Consider the following 23,212-nt stretch of genomic DNA (forward strand, 5'->3'; position numbering starts at 1 on the left):
CCTGTATCATCCAGCGTGAAGTCAGAGGTGCACAGCGAACCATTACTGCTTTAAAGTAAAGCGTGAGGAGATTGCAACAACCTGCAGCGAAACGGCAGAAGAGTGGAGTCATGCACCAGTAGACTTAAGGTTGGGTGAGATAATTTGATCTTGCCCTTCATGAAATCCAGGTATGGGTTTCCCATTGTGCACTGAGGTGCAGAGGAGACTCCCTGAACAGCTGCTGGATGGACTCCCAGACACATCCACTGCGTTTCCCCATCACTAACCGTGTGGAGAGACATGGGATATACCAGACACAGAGCCAAGGGCATGTTGGAAGGACTTAGTGGTGTAGAGGGCCAGAGCAGCAGTAACTGTGACAGCAACTGGGAGGACAGTGAGGAAGTTCCCTGCCATAAAATCCTGCATATTTGTGCTTTTGTGTGCAGGGAAGAGTACACCTTTTTCTAACGCTCTACTTACTACAAGTAGAGGAACAGTGTTCATGGCAGGTACTGTATGTGAACTTCAGTGTACTGAAGATGCAGTTCTCTTACTGTTAATGCACTCACCAGAAATATATGGTCAAACTCACTTTGTGCAATTCATTAAAATGCAATGTATCACATCAGTTTCTTTCTGCAGTTGTAAAAATATATGTGAGAAGAAGGTAAATATATTGGGTAAATAAGTGCATGAAATGACATGTTATGGTGAATGTAACTAAAAAAGTGTGCATTTGACTCTGAATCACTATTTGAACTGGAATTTGCTTTGATCTAAATTGTTCAGTTCTCATTAGTGGTGATGCATTCGAATGGTTTAGTTATTAGTACAGGGTGTGAAATAAACTGCTTAAATCACATACAGTACGACACACATGCTCACACTTGGTCTGCCTCCACATTTGTTTTGCTGGTGATATCAACGGTTCAGCTTTCTCTGGCAGGGTGCAGAGAAGCATTTACACCTCCGACTGGGCCTGGCTCTGGTTTATGAGATCATCTAGAGAGAACCATATGCCTCTCCGCTAACCCAACACACTGTCTAGCCTGTACCATCTGTCATAGAAACACTCCTCCCCCACACGGGCAACACCACAAGCCGTTCTGAAGTTCCTTATTCATGCGTGACGTTTGCTTCTCACCCGAGTCCTCCCTCACACTCCTCCAACCTGACTGGCCTGTGTGCCAGTGGAGATGCTGAGCTATGCTTTCTCAGTTTATTTAGTCACATCTGCTTTTGTTTAATGTGCTGTTTCTATATTACAGGATTGAGAGATCTTTGACCGCGAATATGGCAGCTGGAAGGCCCCCTGTTTGTTGTGGGTGGAGACATTTTTAAGCACTGATGTGTACAAGTATTTAAAGATAGACACAGTGTTCTACTCAACATGTGCTTTAGAGCTGTCATATTTCATTTGGACTATAACTTCCATTCAAGCATGTAGCAACGATCACGTAAGTGAACAAAACAACATCAGTGTTACAGCATACTTTAGGAGTAGACTACATCAGCTGTATTTGAATTAATTTGTAAGAACTGTGTGTTAGTTTTCATTCATTCAAACATGATTAAAAAGTGACTCTAATGTCAGTCCCTCCAGGATGTTGTGATGCTACAATTAATGCAAATTTAGCCAATCCATGTGACCTTGCAATTTTGTCCAGTCACCACAACTTTACTGCAAATTTGACTATTTAAAACGAGTAAAAACTTCCTTATAGAGCACTCCTTGCTCCTACTTCCTGTTTATCATTAGACTACATGCTGTGCCTGTGACAGAGTCACACCCACAGTGACAGAGATAACTGTCAGCATCACATTGGTAATGTAACCCAGGGTGTATAAATGGGTATATTCATTTGTTTAATGACAGAGTTAAGCTGTTTTGGTGTTGGTGTGAGGTTGTTGGGACTGTTTAACAGCTCAGCGTTGGATTATAGCTGCTGCTGTGTTAGCTAGTGATAACGAGGCAGACAGCACAGGAGGAGAGCAGCTCACAGGGACGGTTCTTCAGCAGCAACAACTTACTGTCAGCAATCAGCTGTTGTTGCCCCCCTCCCATCCACCCCCATCATCACAAATAGATTCTAATTCTATGGCAAAACACTGAAGGCTCATAAATGTCAGGCTCTGAAACCATGACGTATTTATTTCTCTGGCTTAAAAGTGGAAAAAGACAAGGTTTTTTTGCTTTAACAGAAGTAAGTGAATGCACAATGTAATGGCTTAAAAAATAATGACACCATCTGTGTTAAGATTGCGTCCTTATAAGCCTCGCTTTTACTACTCAATTCTGGCTACCACTGGGTACAATCTCCTGGGATAATGAAAGCTCAAATTACAGCACAAAGGAAGTGCGTCAACCATTGCACGTAACTGTGGAAAACAAAATGCAGTATGGTCTGTTGCTGATGGTTCCTAGACTCAGAGGAAACTGGAAAATGATTGGATCATCTTTGGGACAACAGTGCCAAAAACGTATTGACTTCTAGAAAGTGTGAACTGTAGATAAAGACAGCTACTAAATCTAACATGCACGGGTATGGCAAAATGTGTACTAACAGTTTTTAAAGATGCAACTTTATTTGACCATAAATGAGGAGTGCTAAAGAGTCGATTGAATTTTCCCTCAGGTAAAATGGTATGAAATGCCTCTATGCATGTAATCTTTGGTATAAGATGTGCAGTGATTTTGAAGCTCTGTTTTGGGTGATGTGTTAGTGTGGCACATTAGCATCCCTCATGCCTTAGCTTCTCTTTCATGTCATTTTGGGCAACACTTGTTCAGTGACAGAGTCATTATCTGGATAATACTGGCCCTAAATTGCATGTTTTATTAAGGCTATTCCATGCTTCATTGAGCAGTGAATTCGTAGGAGGCAATGCAGGGATATTTTTTTCTCCTATTGCTTTCTCTCTCTGTGCCTTCTCTTTGTATTCACCAAAGAACTGTTCCAATTTTTGCCTACCTGGATTTGGATAACTGTGTTGTGTAAGGCCGAGGTCCTTTGTCATCAAATTCTATTATTCTCAGCTCTCTGTGTGCGATACCAATCTTGTTTCACCAATGACTAAGAAAATGTTTGGACAGAACTAAAATTTTATGTAATCATGTTTTGAATGGAAAAAGTCGCTGCTGTACTACACACTTTATGGGCACGTGGAAACAGCTTCCGTTTCAGCTTGGGACACATAGATATATCTCACTGTCAAACATGGTTAAAACATGGAACATGGTCAGACCGCTTCTCACTGCGCATCCCCTCCCTCCTCATTCGCAGTCCCCACTAGAGCCGCTTCGTGCACTTCAACACTTCAAGCGCCTTTTAAGACCACTTTCATCTTCCCCCTTCAGAAAATGAGGCAGAGTCTCTGGTGAAAAGCGCTGACAGTAGCAGTTAGTGCTGAGTAGAGTTGGCTCAACCGCGGCCCTTTCACTTCTGTCTTTGTCTGAAGTAGTGTGGGATAAGACGACCCTCTTAGAGCTATGTGCGTTTGTGCGCGTCTGTACACCAGCTGGAACCCATGTCGTGTCCTCTTCTTGTTGGTGTACTGGACAGAGGCCACTGAGGCAGCTGCTCATCCATTGATCTTACAATGGGTTCTTGAACTTCAAACGAATATGCAGCCACAGTCTTACGGGATATTGCACTTGTATTGTTGCCATCTTCACGCCACTTGCCATTTCGTTTCCATCAGTGAGCGATTACCATTGCCACCTCCGCTGTCTCCAGTGTAAACATGGCTCTAGCCTGGCTGTGAGCACAGCAGTGATAAGGAGAAAGAGGGAAGTCTGTTTCAGATGGATGAACTTGTGAGTAGGGTTGGGCAATATGGAGTCAAATCAAATATCATGGTATTTTTGACCAAATACCTCAATGTTGTCGACAGTATTGTAGAGTTGACAATTGGTGCTTCCACGAAATATTTACACGATGACATTTTTCATAAATAATCATCAGCAATGTGGATATAATGAGGAAGTGGGTAAAATTACATCACCTTACTGTAATGCAGCCTTTAAAACTAAGAAGAGAAAGAAGGTGCCATCAAGTCTCTTATTAGAGTATTGATGTCATATCTTGAGAGTCTTTGTGGAAGGGGAAGTTATCTGGAAACATGAGCCCAGTAGACTTTGTGTGAATGTTATCACCTTGTACAACAATGTGAGTCAAGATAAGTTAGCTAGAGGTTACCTGCAACAGTCCCAGTCATAGCTGTCTCTGTCAAGGTCTCTCAGATGATGCAAGCAATGCACTCGTCTGCAGCTGGGACTGCGAAGAGCCTCCTCCTGTAGCTGTTGTGGCCCTTAGATGAGAAGGTGTATGTGCAACTTTTTAAGCAAAGGGTACTTCCAAAATGGCAAAGCTCGATCAGCTTTGGTGGTTCAGAGCCAGCAGTCATCAACACACGAACACTATACTGTATGTAGCTTAAAGTGTAGTATACACAGTAAAGTGAATTGAGTGCTCAGGAGTTTTAGTGGGTAGTTTTGCACAAAAAACATCTCCTAAGCAACATGTTGCCAGCATATTTCTTTAATATTATCTTAATAATAAAGCAACATGTTGCCAGCATATTTCTTTAATATTATCTTAATAATAAAGCAACATGTTGCCAGCATATTTCTTTAATATTATCTTAATAATACCAGGGAGGGGGGTCACGGAGGTCAAGATATTGTTACGGCTCAACTGTACAATTCTCTCCAACCCTTGTGACAGCTCTAAGAACACAGAGGATGTGCTTTCTCTTGACAGGGAAAGTCAAGATACAACAGTCAGAAAGTACCACTTGAAGGGTCGAGAAAAAAAAAGAGCACTGACCTGCACTGACTCTGGAAAATATGACAGTGGTGTTAGCATTGTGTGCATGTGCGGATTTACATGGAAAATATCAGAGGCTGTTTTCACACACGCTGCCTCTGTGTTTACAGGCACACATCAACAAACTAATGCCCTGCACATTAATTTGTCATTAGATTTAACCTGTCAGCAGCCTTTGGAGTGCTGTTGTACATGCTGTATTCCTCTGTGCTCTGATGGCGTCACTTTTAGTGGGATAAATACTGTGAAAGAGGCTTGTGTTCAGATTTGATTGGTTCACGTCTTGAGCTTTTGGTTTCCACTAACTGAAATGACTTGGTTTTACACTACTGACATTTGGCCGCATTGTGTTTCACCACTTTGTGTGACTGTACGCTGCCAATGTGCGGTCTGCAAAAGACCAAAGTAACATAATTATAGAATAATAGATTGTTTAAATTCACATTGCTGTTCCTTGCTCATTTGTGTGGAATATTTGGCAATTATACTACTTATATATACTTATGAGACTGATTTGGTCTGTGCACACTAATAAAAGAGAATCACAAACACAAATTTGCAGCCATTAACCATGCTGCTGCTGTTTACGTGGCCAGGGTTTGAAACAAGTTTTATGTTAATAACTTCTACGTAAATGGGTTGTGGTCCATTTACATAGCTATTAACCACTAATGTCAAGTCAAAACAACATTGCTCTTTCTTCTGCATTTTACCCACACGTTCTGACCTTTATCTTCTCCTTTGCTCCAGTCTCTCTCTTTTAGCCCTCTCATCTCTTCTCCTTTCTCTCCGATTTGGTCACTCACTCACTTTTGTTTTTCCATTCTCCCTTTACTTTAGTCCATTATTTCTCTCTTGTACTCGTCCGCTGTGTCGCTCTGTCTTTGTCTGTAGTGCCTAACACCCCTCAATTTATCCCCCACCCTCCTGTAAAAAAACGTATTGCTATGGCAGTACCTCAGTGTCCTCGTTTGCCACTTTGATCACATTGTAGAGGAACTAAATGAGTGCAGGGAGTTAACTGGAGAGAGCTGCAGGTATCTCTGCCTCACCACCCCACTCCCTGCAGGGCTCCCGCTGATGGACGGAACAGCTCTCGTCCCTTCAGAGGGCTGGCCTGTCACACAGGAAGACAGATGTTAGTCTGCAGTTTTCCCGTCTCCAGTACCTGCCAAGATAACACACGTCCGATGGGGAGAGAGGATGGGGAGGGGCTGGTTTGAAACATAAGGTTATTAACACAGGCACAGCGGTCTTCTGACACTGCACTAGCTTCATTCAGAAACACACTGTAGGTCGTGTGATAACTGCAAACACTTGCAGTCATGGACATTTTTAGAATCTGACGCTCTAACAGACGCACACATAGACGCTGGCCTCTCTAAGGACCTGTTGTCAACACATACATTAGCTGGCTTTTAGGTCTCTCGTTTGGTAAGAAAAAGCCATGCATCTGAAATTGTCTTAACAGCTGTAAATAGGCTTTGCAGGGTAAAGCGGCCTGTCTCTCAAAGAGCTGATTTCTGTAAGCAGCTTAGTGTTTCCACCTCCTCATTACGCACCCTAACCTATTCATGTTGTGGGTGAGACGTGGAATTATTTCTCATACATCCCCTCTATCGTATTAGGATGATACTAATGTGCCAGTAGAAGTGAACATGTAGCCGGTTATTTGTTGTCAGAGTACTTTGCGTAAATGCAGGCTACCTAATCGTGCTGGTATTAGTTGGAGTGAAATGTTAAGTCAGGTTCAGAAATAGGAATTGTACTAGTGGAGTGAAATGTAGAATACATCACTGTGCTTTGTTGTATGGTCCTCCAATCATTAGGCAAGCTTCATTACTTGTCAGTGGAAATGGCATCGCAAATAGTACTTTTGCCCACCAGTGCATTAGCAGTGGCAGCAGCAGATGTCAGTAGCTTTTAGAATAGTTTTATTTGCGATTGTTCATGCTGAACTGATGAAAAATGGTGAGTCAATAATGAGGAGTGAGCAGCTCATGTTTGTGCAGACTCTCGGTCACTTATTCAAAATATTTTTATGGAGATGTTTTGGAACACTCTGTGTCTGCAGCCCCAAAGGTTGTGTTTTTCTAGTTAACTGTCTCACGATGTGGCTTGATACAAGTAAATGTCTTTGCAGAGGCTTCGTTGTCAAACAAATGATTCTTCCTACTGATAGCCCCATGGTCATTTAGCACCCATCGTTCCACAACACCATTATCATTACCGTCACCCCTCTGGTTGTATGGCAGTGAAAAAGTCTAAGCCAGGGATTTGAACTGCACCTCTCTGTCACTGAGTGGAGACCACGGCCATCTCAGGATGTCATTAGAAGTGCTGTCTGTGTCTGAAAGCCAGGTGGACTTGTCCTCTAATGAGGACTCGGCCGTCATGCAAGCGGTGAGTGGAGGAGGTGTCACACAGAGGTGCCACTGTCGGTCCGGGACGCTGATATTCTCCTCCACTGAGCAGCACTGAGAATGGCATCATTAGAGGCAGAGATGGACACAGGGACGGTGGGCTTAACCAGACGAGACAGTGAGATGGTAATGATATATTTAGTTGAGCGAACAAAGAAGTCAAATTGTTGTTATCTCAGATTTTTGTGTGTCTAAATCTTTGTTTGTCCCCTTGTTATACAAGGCCCAACATTTGGTCTTGTAGATGTGCCAGTAGCAAGATGACTTTGTAGAGCGTGGCAAGGATTTATCAATGTTCGTTGACTTTTAACCTCCACTGAACAGAGAAATATATTTAGGTGGAAGAATTCCAAGGCCATTATATGTCAAGGTAGATGGAAAAACTGAGGGTTTTATTTATTTTTTTTGTATCTTTACTTTCGGTTCACCTGCCATCACCGCATGAATGGAGAGCCATTCTCTGTCTGACATTTCCCAGTCTGGCAGAATTGGAAAAGGTAAAAGATTATGGAAAGCTTCACCAGTCCAAGATGATACCAGCATTACTGTTATGATTAAAGGAAATCATCACACAAGGAGTCTAAATATTAAACACGACCTATTCCATTCACTAGCTCTGCGGGTGCCACAGTGTAATTAAAGGTTCAGTGTGTAAGATTTAGGGGGATTTAGTGGTGTATAGCAGTGAGGATTGCACCATGCAACCAGCTGAAACTTGTTCTTGAGGTTTTTTTTTTTTTTTTTACAGGGAGCTGAATTATTCGCAGGTGTTTCTTGCTCTCCAAAACAAACGGACCAGGTGACTAACTCCAGTAAAAACACTGTCATGTTTCAAATCAGTGTTTTTCATTGGTTCTTACCACAGTTGCTGACATAAAAACACAAATAGCCCAATCTACAGCTGCTGTAGAAACATGGCGGTGAACATGACAGTTTCCATAAACAAGGACCTGCTTTCTATGTAGATATAAATGACTCTTAAGAAGATATACTTATTATATTATATTACATTTCTGCCAATACATTCCCCTAAGTTCTACACACTGGACCATTAGAACATAATGTGTCCACATGGCTATTACACTGAATATCGTACAGAATTAAGTGTCGGCCCAACTTGACTTTTTTATACCACCAGGGTCAGGGTGTCTATAGGTTCTTAAAGAGTCTTAAAATTTCTTAAATTCAACAACAAAAACACAACAATACAACAAAAAAGGTGTCAGAAGTCAAAGGTCTTAACTGCTGCAAATATTTCTTTCTGCCTGCCTTCCTGTGCAAAATAATCTTACAAATCTTTACAAGTCATAAAACTGTCATTTTACTTCATACCTGCGCTTACCTGTCGGAAAAATGTAGATTGACTTAACTCACTCTAATAACCATATTCCTCCCCGGTATTATTAAGATAATATTAAAGAAATAGGCTGGCGACATGTTGCTAAGGAGATGTTTTTTTTGTGTGTAAAACTACCCACTAAACTCCTGAGCACTTACCTCTGCAAAGGATCACATATATAGTACTTACCTGCAATGCTTACCTGGGATACTTTAATAAATAAAATGTGATTTGTCCAAAAATCTGTCCTAAATTTGGGTAACACGCGTCTTGAACGGATCTTAAAAAGCATTAGATTTAACTGTCTGATACCCATAGACACCCTGTATACATATAGAAGGGAAAACAGCATATTCAGTGTGCTGCTTGTGCCATTAGTAAAGCTGATCGGATAGTTGCCCTGTTTTATGTCATTATCATCCTGCATCGCCTGCAGTACTTTGTGTTGTAGTAGGTTATGAGTTCATTGTTCCCAGTATCAGTGAGCCATGGATGTGACACAGCAAAGAGCCCTGTGGCGAAGTGACTGAAAAGCTAGAGCCGCTTCAATAGCTTTCTGCAGCTATCAATATGCAGTTGACAACACAACTGAAGTTATTTAAAGACATGCCATGTGCCACTAGATGGAAGCAAATGGAAGCACAGATTGTTGTTCTTTCTACTTATAGTGCTGGAATACCCCTGAATTGTGAATTATATTTCAGCTGCTTGGAACTTATTCCAGAAAGTACTGGGGAAAGAATAATTAGGTTTACATTATTTGTTTTGATGGTCCTGTAGACTGACATTTCAGACCTTTTGTTTTTTCTAAAGCGCAGTATGGTAGCAGTCAACACTCTTGCATCATAACCAGGAGGTGTACTGTCATGATGAGCGCAGATGCTGAAGGTTGAGAGGTCTTTCGGTTTTCATTTCTTCCCTTTGCTGTTAATGGCATCTATCCATAGGAAGGCTCGCGCTCTCTGTGTTGTTTGATTGTGGCTGCGTGCGCTCGTGTTTGTTTTCTCCTCCCTCCCAAGAGTTTGATTAGGCGTCTCCATTTAGCCGCCACATTACTTTCATTACAGCACACATGCACGCTGGGGAGGGCCGTCCTGATCTTTTTCTCTCTCCATGCAGATGGTAGCCACATCTTATTCTCGCTGGATTGGCACACAGCCTACATCTGTCCCTTACCAGCCAGCATCCCCCTCATGGCACAGCCCTCGAAGGCTTAATTAAATATCAGACCAAAGCTAACTCTGCTGCCGGCCACCCATGGGCTACACACAGAATAGGAGGAGGAGGGTGGAAGAGAATAGGCCTTTCAAAAGTGCACGGAAAGAAAGAGGGTGAACGAGACAGTGATTGTAAAAGTAACATCCTCTTTGCCAGCTGCTGTCACTGGCAAGCGGACTGGGAGTTGATTTGCACTCATTACTGGGAAATGAGTAAGGCCTGAGGATGATGACCGCATTACTCCGATCGCATGTGATGTGATTGGAGATGTTGTGCAATGTTAATCTCCTCCCATGTCCCCAAGATATCGAAAATAAATGGAGATGAAAATCTTACTCTGCATCTTCACAATGGGCGATGCGTGATAGAACTGATTATGCAACCATGGCCCCCTCCATCCAAGAAGATTTTTCATTCAACTAATAATATAAGAAGCAAACCACTTTCTGCAGGAGGTATTTCTTATTACTGTGGCTGCAACAAGTAGTGTTCATTTTGTTAGCTATTTTTGAAGTCTCAGTCCTGTGTCAAGTGTCCTTGTCATCATATTTAGTCAAAGTCACCCTGTGTTTTTTTTTAATTTGACAAAGTCTGGGCACTTTGGTCTTATCTTTGTTAAAATGAACAATTTAATATACTTTTAGTGATTGAAAACTGTTAAGATCTTACTCTTTTTAGTCATCAGATTATAGTGGACATTTTAGTAATTCTAGTGTAGCCAAAACCAATAATTGTGTCATTTTTGTCAAAGCTGTTTCACATAAGATTTTATCGTATCATAATCTGATGATCAATCTCAGGAATACATCCAGACATGGATCATTTTCTAATTTGCATGTTTTTTGGAACCAGAAACAACTGGCCAGAGGCCCAATACTCTCTTTAAAACTATTATAAAACGATGGTTCCAGATATCACCTCAGTTCTTTCTCCCAAACCCTATTGTTGTCATTGTCATTTTAACTTAAACAAGTTACTGAGTCTACCTGACTTTGCTCATTGTGTGCTACAGGTGTACTCCTGATATGGAGGACGCAGCACAGGAAATGGAAAATATGTGATCTCCTACTTTTTGTCAGAAATAGAGATTTAAAGGAGTTGTATGTAACTCGGGACAAAGATGGTTGATCGTTTAGTTTCATTGCCAAGTCGTCAATTACCACTACATTGGGGTGGTAGTGAGACTGAACCACAAACCCAAAGCGTCTGTGTTTCGCAACCTGGGAATGAGACTTAACAATTAACTAATTTTCTCCAGTGTTACGTACACCACTTTCAAGTTAAGGTGTTTCATTTCCAAACTTCATTTTAGTCTCATCTTTGTCATTAACAATAGCGCATGTTGATATCGTCACAGTAAGTGTTTAATGATGTTAGTGCTGCATTGTCATCATCTTGTCTTAGTCATGGAACAAAAGTTCTTTGTGAACATATTTAGTATAGTTTTCATCAATGAAATTAACACTGGCAACAAGAAAAGAAATGATCAGTGACCTTGTGGTTCCGCGTGAAGTTTTGGGCTCAGTAACATATGAAGCATCCAACAGGTACTGTAAGGTGCCCCTTTGTAAAACCTAATTTGGGCCAGCAGTTTAAGGTAAGTTTATTTGCACATTTAAAAACAATTTACAGAAAGCCCTTTTGTGGTACCTCACCTAAAGGGAAGAATAAAACATGCACCAAATTAAAGATATACAACATGATGCAAAGTAAAATGTCAGTAAAGACACATATCTTCAATACAGTTGACACTACTGAGAAGACATTAACAGGACATCAAATAAATCAGTACTATGCAGAAACACAGCAGCCACACAGCACAGTGATGATTTATACAGTACGAAATCTTTCTGTCATTAACCCACATTTAAGTTTCTTTTTAGTTTTGGGACAAGGACATAGAGTCAGTTAAAAAGTTCAAGCTCATGTTCCACAGTTGGGCTCCACGGTGTCTTAATGAATACTGTCCTCTTGATGTATGATACACTGGTAGGTACTGTAAAGGTTAGTAATTAGTCTAGTAGTCTCACAAACCTCGAACTAGATCTTGACTGGGATCATTTTAAACTCAACCTGAAACAGTTTATTTAAGAGGGTTCAGCCATGTATTTATGGATGACCAGGTGCTTCTTGTTTTATGCTGCTTTGTTGTGTTGTATCATTGTTCTGTTTTTATTTTCTTGTTGAGTTCTAGTATTAATATTGACTTTGTGTTTATTACTGTGTCTTGGGTATTTGTTGTTGACTTGTATGAATGTATAGACCAATCTATGGATGGGCATTGTAAAGTACCTGGGGCTATAACGCTGTGGATATATAAATAAACATAGTTCACAATCACAGTACTGAAAACATACCTTCAAGGTAGAGTCTTGCTGCTGTCTGATGAACATAATCAAAGACATTTTTCACTGCACCCTAAGCCCTGACTCTCCCACAGTACAGTGCTCGCTGGTGTCTTCACTGTTTAACTTAAGACATGTGCCCTTCTTTCCCCTTGCTCATCACAGTGTCTGGGTTGAACATAAAGGCATGACTTGTCTGTGATTTTACATACTACTACTCCTTTTCTATCCACTCCCTATTCTGCTCTGCACTCATTAGGGACCAACCTTTGTCTGAGTGTTAGAGGCCATCTCATGTCTGTCAAACTACCAGATAATGGCCGCCCTGCTCTTTACCATGCACCATGTTCACTGTGATCTTTGAGGACATCATTATCCTCTTCATGTGCTCCAACAGAGTGTGGTGTCTTAGTGTTAACCAGAGTTTGGTATGATTCTACACAGATTTTTTTTTTTTTTTGTGAGAATGGCACACGAGTTTTCATCATACAGTCTTTGATATGCAGCGTGAATGCATTTAATCAGGACATGTACAATGCTCTTCCCATTTTGTCTCTTCTTTTAAAAAGTTTCCTCTTGTTATCAGCACATTGCTCTTTCAGTGCCCATTCATAATTGCTGATATTGCTACAATATCTTGTTGTGTGCCGCATAATAAGCAGGTTTGCTATCAATTACTAGTGCAGCAGGAATGAACACCTGCCTTCTTCTCACTCCATTACCTTCCCTGGCACATTACATGCCTTTTAATATATTTAATATATCTTCGCTTTAAAACCATGCCTTACCTTTTTTTAAGGTCCTCATCAATGTGTCAATACTCTTACCTTTCTCTACACCTCAAACAATGCAGTCTCCCTATTGGGTTACATCTTTGTTCTTCTTCATGTTTCTTTTTTTCTCCTTTTAAAGCAAAAGTCATTTCCTCTGTGCCGTCCCTCTCCGCTGCACATGCCCACAGGACACTCTATTTCATCTTGCTTTGAACTCTTTTTAATTTTGCGCAGTAGCGGTTTTTTATTAACATATTTATTCATTTATGACTCCTCTCAAAGCCCTCTGCATATGAGCACACCTTTATTCCCTCGTTCTCCCGCTTTCTTTCTCCCCTCTCAGCTCTCGACTCTCCACAGAGAACGGGCCTCGCTAATGCAGTGTTAGTTTAATCCCTGCCACCCTGTCAGAGGCTATTTTCTCTGGGTCCTTTTCTTACTACAGCAGCAGCGAGCACAGCCAGAGTTTTGTGGCTCTCTCAGCTCACTGGCTCCTGTCTAGACGTTCTCCACCCTGCTCGTAGAGGTGTCTTTTTTTTTTTTTTTTTTTTTTTTTCCCAGTCAAGGGAGGAGCCTGTCTCCAGTCCTGAAGGTCAAGGTGTCTTTCTAAGCATTGCATGGCGGATCATCCCCTTCCACTCTCCCTAACACCCACTTCCCACCCTGATGGCAGCCACCTGTCAATAGCTGAACTCCCCCACCTAGATAATAATAACCTAGCCAGAAACCATCTTTCATCAAGTGTCCTCGCTCCATTTGAATAGAGGGAGATTGTGGGCAGGATGCTGAAAAGACAGCTGAGGAGCCTCCTCCTGATGTGCGACTACTTGCAAGGTGGCAGTGACAGCAAAGGGGATGTAGGTGGTTATATAATTAGAGCAAGGTCATGTGAAAGTTTCCAACAGTTGTCCAGTTGCTTATTTTCCTTCTTGCACTGAGATTGTAACCAGATGACAGTTATAAGGAAATGCACCAGTGAAACAATTCAAGTGTATGTTGTTTGTTCTAGGTATTCTTAGCATGGTATTCTTAGACGGGCCTGTTGTTCGGTCCACCACTTTGGTCCGGACTGAAATATCTCTACAACTGTTCGATGGATTACTTTGAAATTTTGTGAAGACATTCATATTTTAGAGAAGATGCAGCCTATTGACTTTAGTAATCCTTAGATTTTTTTATTGAAAGTTATGCATTCAAGTAAAATGTCTAAGCTAAACAACTGTTGTTTGGATTGCCGTTAAATTTGGTTTAGACATTCATCATCTGACATTTCCTTCTGCACCATAATGCGGTCAAAATTATAATTTGTCCAATATTTTGGTTTATGACCAAACACCTACAAAACTAATGACATTCCAGTCAGCCTCAGATGTTGTCTGTGTTAGTGACTGCCCATTGTTATGATGGCCCATAATTCTGAATCCCCAGTAGTCGTTAATATGGTCCCATTGGACATATTAACAACAGCCTGTTACCCTGAAACAAACACTCATTGCACCAAAGGGCCACTTCTCTGATTGGCTAGTACTCTCTGCCTTCGGGTTGGGTTGGGTTGGGTTGGTTAGATTTAAGCATGAGGAATGAGATTGGTTGAAGTTAGGATAAGAATATCAGCATTAGCCAGTCAGAGGCAGAGTAGGGCGGGTCGTGCTTTTTCCGTAGTAGGAACTAGGGCTGTAGTCTCCTGATCGACTAGATGATTATTTGGTTGCTATGCTCTCGTCCGACCAAATTGTCATTGGTTGAATAATCACCGTGTTACTTTCATAAGGAGAAAAATGCTGCATCAACAGCTTTCCAGGATTAATCCATTATTTCCTGCAGTGGAGGGACAGGCTAAGTGACCTGTGAAAATGGGGGTGTTTTCAAAACACCTTCAGGGATTTTATACTTCAGGATTTATCCTGGCTTCATATGAGCAGAGGAAATCTCCGCCTGCGCTAGGCTAATGTATATAATGCACAATGCCATAGGCTGGCGCTAGTAACATTAGCATGTTGTATTTGCTTGGAAAACGTGTTTAGTATAAGACAGTTGTTTTGCCTGTCTGCAGACAGGCACGATGCGCTACAAATCAAAACTAAGCTAACCCTTAACTTTTTAAGCACTCCAATAACCTGGTGAAGCATAAAAAAAATTATATGTTTTTCTTTCAAGCTGAGTAGAGGGTTGAACCCTAGGGTGGGGGAGCCCTTCTGTGCGCAGTTAGCATGCTCTCCCTGAGTCAGCATGGGTCCTCTTTGGGTACCCAGGCTTCCTCCCACCATCCAAAGACATACAGGTTAGGTTAACTGGTGACCCTAAATTGCCTGTTGGCATGATGGTAAGTGTGAATGGTTGTCTGGCTCCATGTGTCAGCCCTGCAATAGTCTGGCGACCTGTCCAGGATGTACCCCGCCTCTCACCCAACATCGGCTGGGATAGGCTCCAGCCCTCCCACGACCCCCAACAGCATAAGCGGTTAAGGAAAATGAATGAATGAATGAATGAATGTTTTAAGCTGTGGTACTGAGGTATTCAGCTTAGTTGGCTATGCTAGCTTTATCTGCATTGCAGTGCACACAATGCAATGGAGCAGTGAAATGTGATGTTGAAATGGGGCTCAGACATGGACCAAAACCATAGCCTAGATATGTTCTGATCAAATACAAACTTAAGATGAGGTGGCAAGTAGCAGGCACACAAGCCAGTGATGAAGTAGCTACCTTAACAAACCCTTCAGCAACACTTCAGTGCCAACTATGCGATAATGTAGCTCGTCACACTGTTGCAGTGTCGTTATGTGAACACAGCATTAGTCTTGTTTAAAAGATCTTTATGTCCATTACAATACAAGCACAGTAATCCCTGTACCACATTGTAATTAGTAGTGAGTCAGGATATTTTCCCTGTGGATGGGTGCTGATCTCTGGAGTGTAAACCTTCTCTCCTTCCCGACAAAGTCCCTAATCTTGTCACATATCACGCACTCACCCCTCTTTTTTTCCCTCTAACCCTGCTTCCTTCAATCAGATGGACAGATAAGTGGCAGACCCAAGGGGGCATTCAAGGTGCTGAGCCTATATCTTAAGTGCTCTGTCTCTCTCTTGTCTTTCTTTCCCCTCCCTTTGTCTCTCTCTCTATCCATCTCTCTCTGTCTTCAGATGCCAAGGAGATTGTGTTGAAAGCTCAGATTCTGGCTGGTGGCAGAGGAAAGGGTGTGTTTGACAGTGGCCTTAAAGGTGGAGTGCACTTAACCAAGGAGTAAGTATGCATCTATCTACATTTCACATTCATGACTGTAGGAGATAGATTCATATTATTTCTCCTGCGACAGCGACTTTGAGAGGGAGGAGGCTCAAAGAGTTCTCTGAAGATGCTCCCAAGGCACAAAGACACAGTCAGGATTACTTGAGCTGCAAATAAACAGTTTTTTTCTTTCTTCCAGTGTCTTGTTTTCCAACAACTACCCTCAATTAAATGTTGAAAAAGTGATTTTAAGGTCGGCAGAAGCGTTTTGCACCCCATACTGTGTTCTCCTCTCTCGGGTTGATTGGGTTTTGTGCCGTTGCTGAGGTTTATTTTGTTCTGGCTTAGAGTTACAAAGTGTGATGAGTGTATTCCTTCAGTAAAGGCTCACTCCAGAATCGTGTGCATTTTTCAAAAGGCTAAACAGCAACTTGAAAGGATTTTTCTTTGCTCAGACACTGCATTTCCTTCTGCCAAGTTTCCAGGACTAAAACAGTGCTATCGTTTCAGTAAAGGTACCCACCACTCCCTGCCGCCTTAAAGGCAAAAAAGGTGATTTATGACGATTGTCCCAGATATGTATCATCGTCACCCTACTTCAGGGTTCGGAATGGCCGGAAACTTTCTCAAAGTGAGATATGCTGAAGTTCAGTGTCCCCAGACAGTGACATGAGTGCACAGTTCACCTTCCTCTCATCCATCAAAAGATGAGTACAACCCCAGCTTCATTTTTATTCACTAACAAAACCAGAGCAGGTTTTCAGAAGCAGCCCCGGCACGCAGTACAAGCAGAGGTTCATTCACAGCGATGTGTAGATGTACCAAAGTGTATCCAAAAACTGTGCTTTGTCAGAATATGTTACATTAATGCCCAGAAAGTGCTGAGGCATATCTCTCTTCAGCTGAACAAAACTCCGGAGAGATAAAGAAATACTTATTCATCTGTCAGGTTCACCTGCTTTTCTCATCTTTCATCTTGTAAGTGTGTGCTTTTCAGTGATTTTTGTTTTTGTTTTTTTAAATTAAGACTGTTGTTTAGAATAAGACCACTGTTTGACTTGTAACCTCTCTCCTTCAGCCCTGCTGTGGTTGGTGAACTGGCCAATAAGATGCTGGGTTTCAACCTGACTACCAAACAGACACCAAAAGATGGAGTGAAAGTGAAAACGGTGAGCCGCTGCACAGACTGAAGGAAAGAAAGATATACTTTGCTTTTTCTTTTTGTGTTTTTTTTTTTTTTTTTTCCTGACCTCATTTCAAGGCATTTTGAGTCCAGTAATGCAGTTCTGTAAAATTAATGACTGTGAAGGCAGTCTGGCTCTATGGTTTTTGTTTTTTTTCTTCCACTAGGTCTAAATAGTAGCCTTCCACTGTTGTTTACTGTGGGTTTGCGCTGGCTGGTGTTATGGCTCATTGCATAAATTGAACTGGGCCCACTGTGAATTTAAAGTGTTTGGTAAACAACTGTTTCTATGTGCCACTAACAAGCAGGAATATCATTTTCTCTACTCGCTTGCTGCATGCAGTACCTCCTCAAAACAGACATTGCCAGGTGATGAAGCCTTTTGAGTCTGTAGCTTGTGTGTGGGTCCCCCGCTTTCTTTCTTTATCTCTCCCCATCTCCCTTTACCCCTGCTACCCCCCTGTTCCACCTAACCTCTCCTCCTACTCCTGTTGCAGAGTTTAGGTCGAATCAAATGAGTATCACACTTGTCATTTTTATAGAAAGCACCTGCGGACCAGGAAGTCCACAAGCTCACAATTAACTCCATGTCTCAGAGGCAGAGGTGAAGGTAAACAAACAACAACATAAACCGGACAAAAGTTGAATTAGATGTGGGCGAGAAGAGACGTGACCTCCAATTGGCCATCTTATAGTCTTACTGAAAGCATCCTCTTTCAGCGTGGGCACTGAAATCAGACCAGGCAAGAGCAGCCATTGACTGACCTAAAGGATCGAGTACAGTTAGAGATGTCCCAGTCAGGTGATCCTGCTGCACAGTGCACACTACAGGTACCCTTAAGTAATTAGAAATCCAATATATATGTATGATCAAAGAAAAAAAATGCATCCAAGCAATTCCTTAGTGCTTTTTTTTTTTTTTTTTTTTTTTTTTAAATAAAATAAAGTATAAAATAACAAATCCCTCTTTAATCTTTTTGGCCTTGTCACTGTCTCGAGGGACTTTCTCTGTCCCTTTAAGAGACTATTCTCCAGTTTTTGCTGCGTTTATGTTCGTCATATGAACATCTGACCCTACATTAATTATTAAATTAACTATTGACATTTTATTAATTTATTAGCCTACTCTTATTGGCTTGTAGCTTTTGTCTCAATTGCAGTGATGTGGTGAGTGTGACAGTCCACTGTCTGTCTCTCCTCAGCCTGCAGTGAAATATCATGCACCAGAGACGAAGTAAGGTAAAACACAAGACTCTCACTGAGCTGAAATGAGTGTTTAAAATTTCGGTGAATGACGTAAACATTGCATTTTGCTGTTGTTTATGGTATGTGGTGTTTCACCGCTAGCAGGGCTCAGACAGTTGTGGAGTTAAAGTCGGCTGCGCTCTTTGCACAGCTGTGAATAAAATCTTTGCAAGTAAAGAACATGTGTGTTATAGCTAGCATAAAACAAAGGACCGTAACAAACTCTTTACAGCTCAACATAGCCAGTCCTGATCATTAAAAAATGCCTTAATCGGTCCTGATACTGATTTTTGAGATTGGTTCGGGACATCCCTAAGTACAGTAATGGTGTAGTCACAACCTGGTCTGTCAGATGACAGCCAGAGTTTAGCTGTCAACCCCTCAATGGAGCTCGCATCAACCCTCAACCCATGCTGCACCACAGAGCAGAGCACACCACAGGGAACGGGACAGTGCTTCACCATCTACATGGATTTGCTGTCATGGCACAGATAGAAGGATGAGAAGAGAAGATAAGGGCAGATGAGACAGGGAGTCTAAAAGATGGCTGTGGAGAAGAACGTAGGAGGCTAAAACGAGTGTTTCAGGGGGGAAAGCAAAGACCGAGACAGTTGGAATGGAATATGTTTAGTTTGAGTGAAGAATCAAGCCACGAGTCGAACAACAGGGAACTTAAGAGAGCGTTTGAGCGACTGGAGAAGACAACATTTGGACAAGGAGATAGGAGCGCTGTCTGTGAACATAGAGGGTAGAGAAGACCATCCATCCTCATTTGCTGGGCGACAGGGTGGAGACAGAACATAAGGGCTGTGCATGTTCAAACAAACACTTCATCCAAAAACCTGCAGCCCATTAACTGCCACACAACTGATAGTTTCCTATCAGGTTTTTTCTTTCTCTTTTCCAAATGAGCCTCTCGCTTGCTTCCTCTTTCTGCTTGTCTGCCAGGCTCTGAGTTACCTTGCTCTCTATTTGCCTCCCTTTCTCTTATTCACAGCATAAAAGATTTTCTCAGAGCTATGCTTCGTAGATTCTGCCAATCAGTGGACCCTGCTTATTTGCCTGTGTCATTGTGTTTAATCTAGTGTTGAATATCACAGACATTTTTAAAGATGCATTGCAATGTAAAAATTTAAGTCTACCAGGGGAAAGTCAAGAAAAATCAAAAGGTATTTTTATTAGAGCTGCAGTAGGTACTCTTTCTTCCATTAGCCTCTCTTTCCTCTGCTGTGCCATATCCAGGTGATGGTTGCTGAGGCCTTGGACATTAGCAGGGAGACCTACTTTGCCATCCTGATGGACCGCGCCTGTAATGGTCCTGTCATGGTAGGCAGCCCCCAGGGGGGTATGGATATTGAGGAGGTAGCCGCCAACTCGCCAGAACTCATCTTTAAGGTATGTGATTTGTGGCTTATAACCATCACTACAATATCAAATGAGAAGAATAGGAAAACTAGGGTTAAGTACTGTTCACGTTTGAAACAATACCGGTACCTGTAATTTGGTCCGGTCATACTTTTTTAGTGCTAAACTTCCTGTGTAATAACAAAGATGGGATTTTTTTAAGAAAGCTGCAGGGGTGACTTGGTTGACTAAAAAGCAATGCTGCTCCTCTGGACTTTGAGCTAATCTTCTGTCTGTCAGTCTCGTGTGTGTGTGTTTGCGTGTCTGCTCACCTACCAGTGATAAAAGCCTATTACCAAAATTATATTGAAAAGGAAAAAGACCAGATGACAAAACTATTGTGACATATCCTTACTGCAGCAAAAGTTTTGGATCGCTGGGAAGCCAACAGATTTACTGTGGAGCTTTGGCATCCCAGCTTGGCGGTGCTTCTGTCTCTTGTCTGAAGTTAAGGAGCTGCGTCGCCGGCCTCAGAGCTCCGTGGCTGGCTTCCCAGTCTCGGGGTGCTTTGCAGCACCTCCTCCTTTTATCTAAGCCTGACTTTCTCACCTAGATGCGCTTTTGGGTGCTGAGTTTGGCACCAATGGATTTAACATGAATTGGTACTTGGTAGTAGGGTCATAATTTGGTCGGTACCAAATTACAGACTTCGGCACCTAACCCAGTCAAAATTAAAACATATCTGCCTCAAAAAACAATGAAGAGGTTCAGATTAATTGATCCTGTCCAGCACTCTTGGAACCCTCATCATTATTGCTTAAAGATGTGACTGACTTTAAACCATGCCAGGACTGGATTCTTCAGCAGCGCTCTGGAGTTGATGGAGTTCTCAGTTTGTATTTCCTGCTAATTCAGTTAAATGTATTGTCCTGCCTGCGTGCACACTGCAACAGCTGAACATGATGCACACATATAGCAATGCTCTAAAGTGTAACATGAACAGATACACAGCCTTCTGTGCTATAAATTGCTACTAATGAGATTTCATATACACAACTTGAATCCAGTGTAGTCACTCAGCTACTTGGCAACAGGTCCTTGTCACTGATAACAGATGTACAATTTAAGTAATACAGATGGAGTTTGCCTCTATTTCCTGTTGTTGTATATCCTCCTTTCACTATTGTCTGCAGATGTTGGAGCAGATTGTGAAGATACAGCTGAGATTTATATCATTCATTATTTCCACCGGAGATTTCAGATTGTATGTGCGATACACAGCTGTGGTGTTGCTTATCTAACACACATGATAGCCCCTCAAGCATCTCATTAAAATCTATATGGTCCAGACCTAGTTTGTACAGAATAGGTGCACACCAGCTAACGACAGCAGCAGTTTTAGACTCACTGTCTTCACGACTGTGCACGCTGAAATCCTTCATCCATTTTTATACCTATGGAAAAAAAAAAAAGTTGATAAGCGAGCTTCTCTCTATCTGAAAGTCAAGGATACAGGAGTCTGATGATCATAAATCCAGCGTCTCAGCCCCAAGTCTCTTTTCTCGATGTCTGGCAGCTTGCCACTACTTAATTATGATGTCTGCAGTTTAATATGAGCATCAGCTTTGTGTCAAATTATAGCCCAGCATTTGAGCCTCTTGTTCTTTCTCACTCCATTTCTCCATTTGTTTCCTTCCCTCCTTTCTTTCTTTCTCTCTCTGCAAAATCCTATAGGAAGTCATAGATATATTTGAAGGCGTGCGAGACGACCAGGCACTCCGCATGGCAGCTAATTTGGGTTTCAAAGGACCTCTGCAGAGACAGGTAATGGGTGCACTGAAGGCTTTAAAGACACAATGCAAAGAAGAGGCAGAAAAATCTACAATGCACACACACACACACACACACACACACACACACACACACACACACACACATATGCACAGACAGATGAATCCTCATTGACAAACACACCAAACTTTGGCTATTATTAGTTTTCCGGAGGCAAGTTGTGAAGTGTCATTACACTAGGCTCACTTGCCAGGTGGTCTATTGTCATATATCTGGCAGTGACGCACAGCACAGCGCTGTGCCAGGCTGAGGGAGCTGACATCACTAATGGAACCATCATCTGATAGAACATGTCTCACATTGATTTTGTGAGTGAATCATCCAGTAAGAAATGAAACTCGTCACAATGGGCAACCTATAATTTTGAGGACAACGAACAAACATTTTCTCTTGTCATCTCAAGTTTTACAAATGTTGCTCAGGCAGCATTAGCTAGTAAAAAGAGGCCAGGGAAGAACAGTACAGAAACACCCGAGGTTCACATTCAGAATGAGTATGTGTGCTTTGATATAGAGTTCATTTCAAAGCCATTTGTCTCTTGGCATCAGATCACTAATTTGTTTTCTTTACCACAGGCACCGTGGCATGAGAAATCAGATTAGCTCAGAATCTTAGCACATGGAAAACGTATAAATCAGCCAAGTGAATCTGCAGAAAAGCAAACTAAAAGTCAAGAATGTTTGAGCTTTGGTTGCATCGAAGTGGATGCGATCCTCTTTTTTGCAGGATACTGAATGGGCATTGATGTTAAACAGGCAAGGGGAGAAATAAGAGTGATTGGTTAAGTTTCTGCATTGTCAGTATGCTTTCCCTTGGCTGCTGCGAGTCAGCTGCCAGACTGTTTAATTCAGAGATAATTACAGCTCCTCTTCTTTAACACCTTTACCGTTTTGAGTGAGCTATGGGATGACAGGATCTTTGTGTAGATGCAAGAGTGTGCCTGCACTGATTGTGTGTGTGTGAGACAGGAAAAAAGTAAGTGAGATTGGAGGACTTTGTCTGGAGCTGTGCATTTAGAAGTCTTTCAATGCTGTGTCAAGCTGTCTTCATTACTAAAGAACAGTTGCAGCAATACAGAGATCAATTGAAATGCTTTTAAAATGGAGATTTTGACAGTGATGATTTAAGTGCTGTGGCATTTCTATGTTGCTCTGTTGACTGGCTGCATTCATCTTTTGTCCATAGACTGTAAATATCAATCCTACATGTAAAAAAAAAAAAAGCCACAGCCAGGTTATAATGATATATATATATATATATATGTGTGTGTGTGTGTGTGTGTGTGTGTGTGTGTGAGTGAAACTACATTTGTATGTGCTGCAATGCATGTCCTATTTGCCAGTTGTCACCTTTTGGGGAAAAAAAAAAAACAGAGAAAAATATTCCCTTTCAATACAGAGACACACATATTCATGCAAAACAAACTCAGACAGTGTGATGTTGAAGGTG

The 23,212-nt window shown here is 41.8% G+C and overlaps 1 protein-coding gene across 1 annotated transcript in view; it reads left to right on the forward strand.

Annotated features, from left to right (window-relative positions):
• suclg2 (succinate-CoA ligase GDP-forming subunit beta) overlaps nucleotides 1–23,212 on the forward strand; it is a 134,980-nt gene that overhangs the window by 41,807 nt on the left and 69,961 nt on the right. Inside the window, exons 3-6 of the mRNA XM_049590771.1 lie at nucleotides 16,056–16,155; nucleotides 17,219–17,309; nucleotides 19,811–19,963; nucleotides 21,647–21,736. Of these exons, the coding sequence (XP_049446728.1) occupies nucleotides 16,056–16,155; nucleotides 17,219–17,309; nucleotides 19,811–19,963; nucleotides 21,647–21,736 (434 nt within the window). The remainder of the gene's footprint in view (nucleotides 1–16,055; nucleotides 16,156–17,218; nucleotides 17,310–19,810; nucleotides 19,964–21,646; nucleotides 21,737–23,212) is intronic.

Source organism: Epinephelus fuscoguttatus, linkage group LG1 (genome assembly GCF_011397635.1).
Source record: "Epinephelus fuscoguttatus linkage group LG1, E.fuscoguttatus.final_Chr_v1".
NCBI classification, from domain to species: Eukaryota; Metazoa; Chordata; class Actinopteri; order Perciformes; family Serranidae; genus Epinephelus; species Epinephelus fuscoguttatus.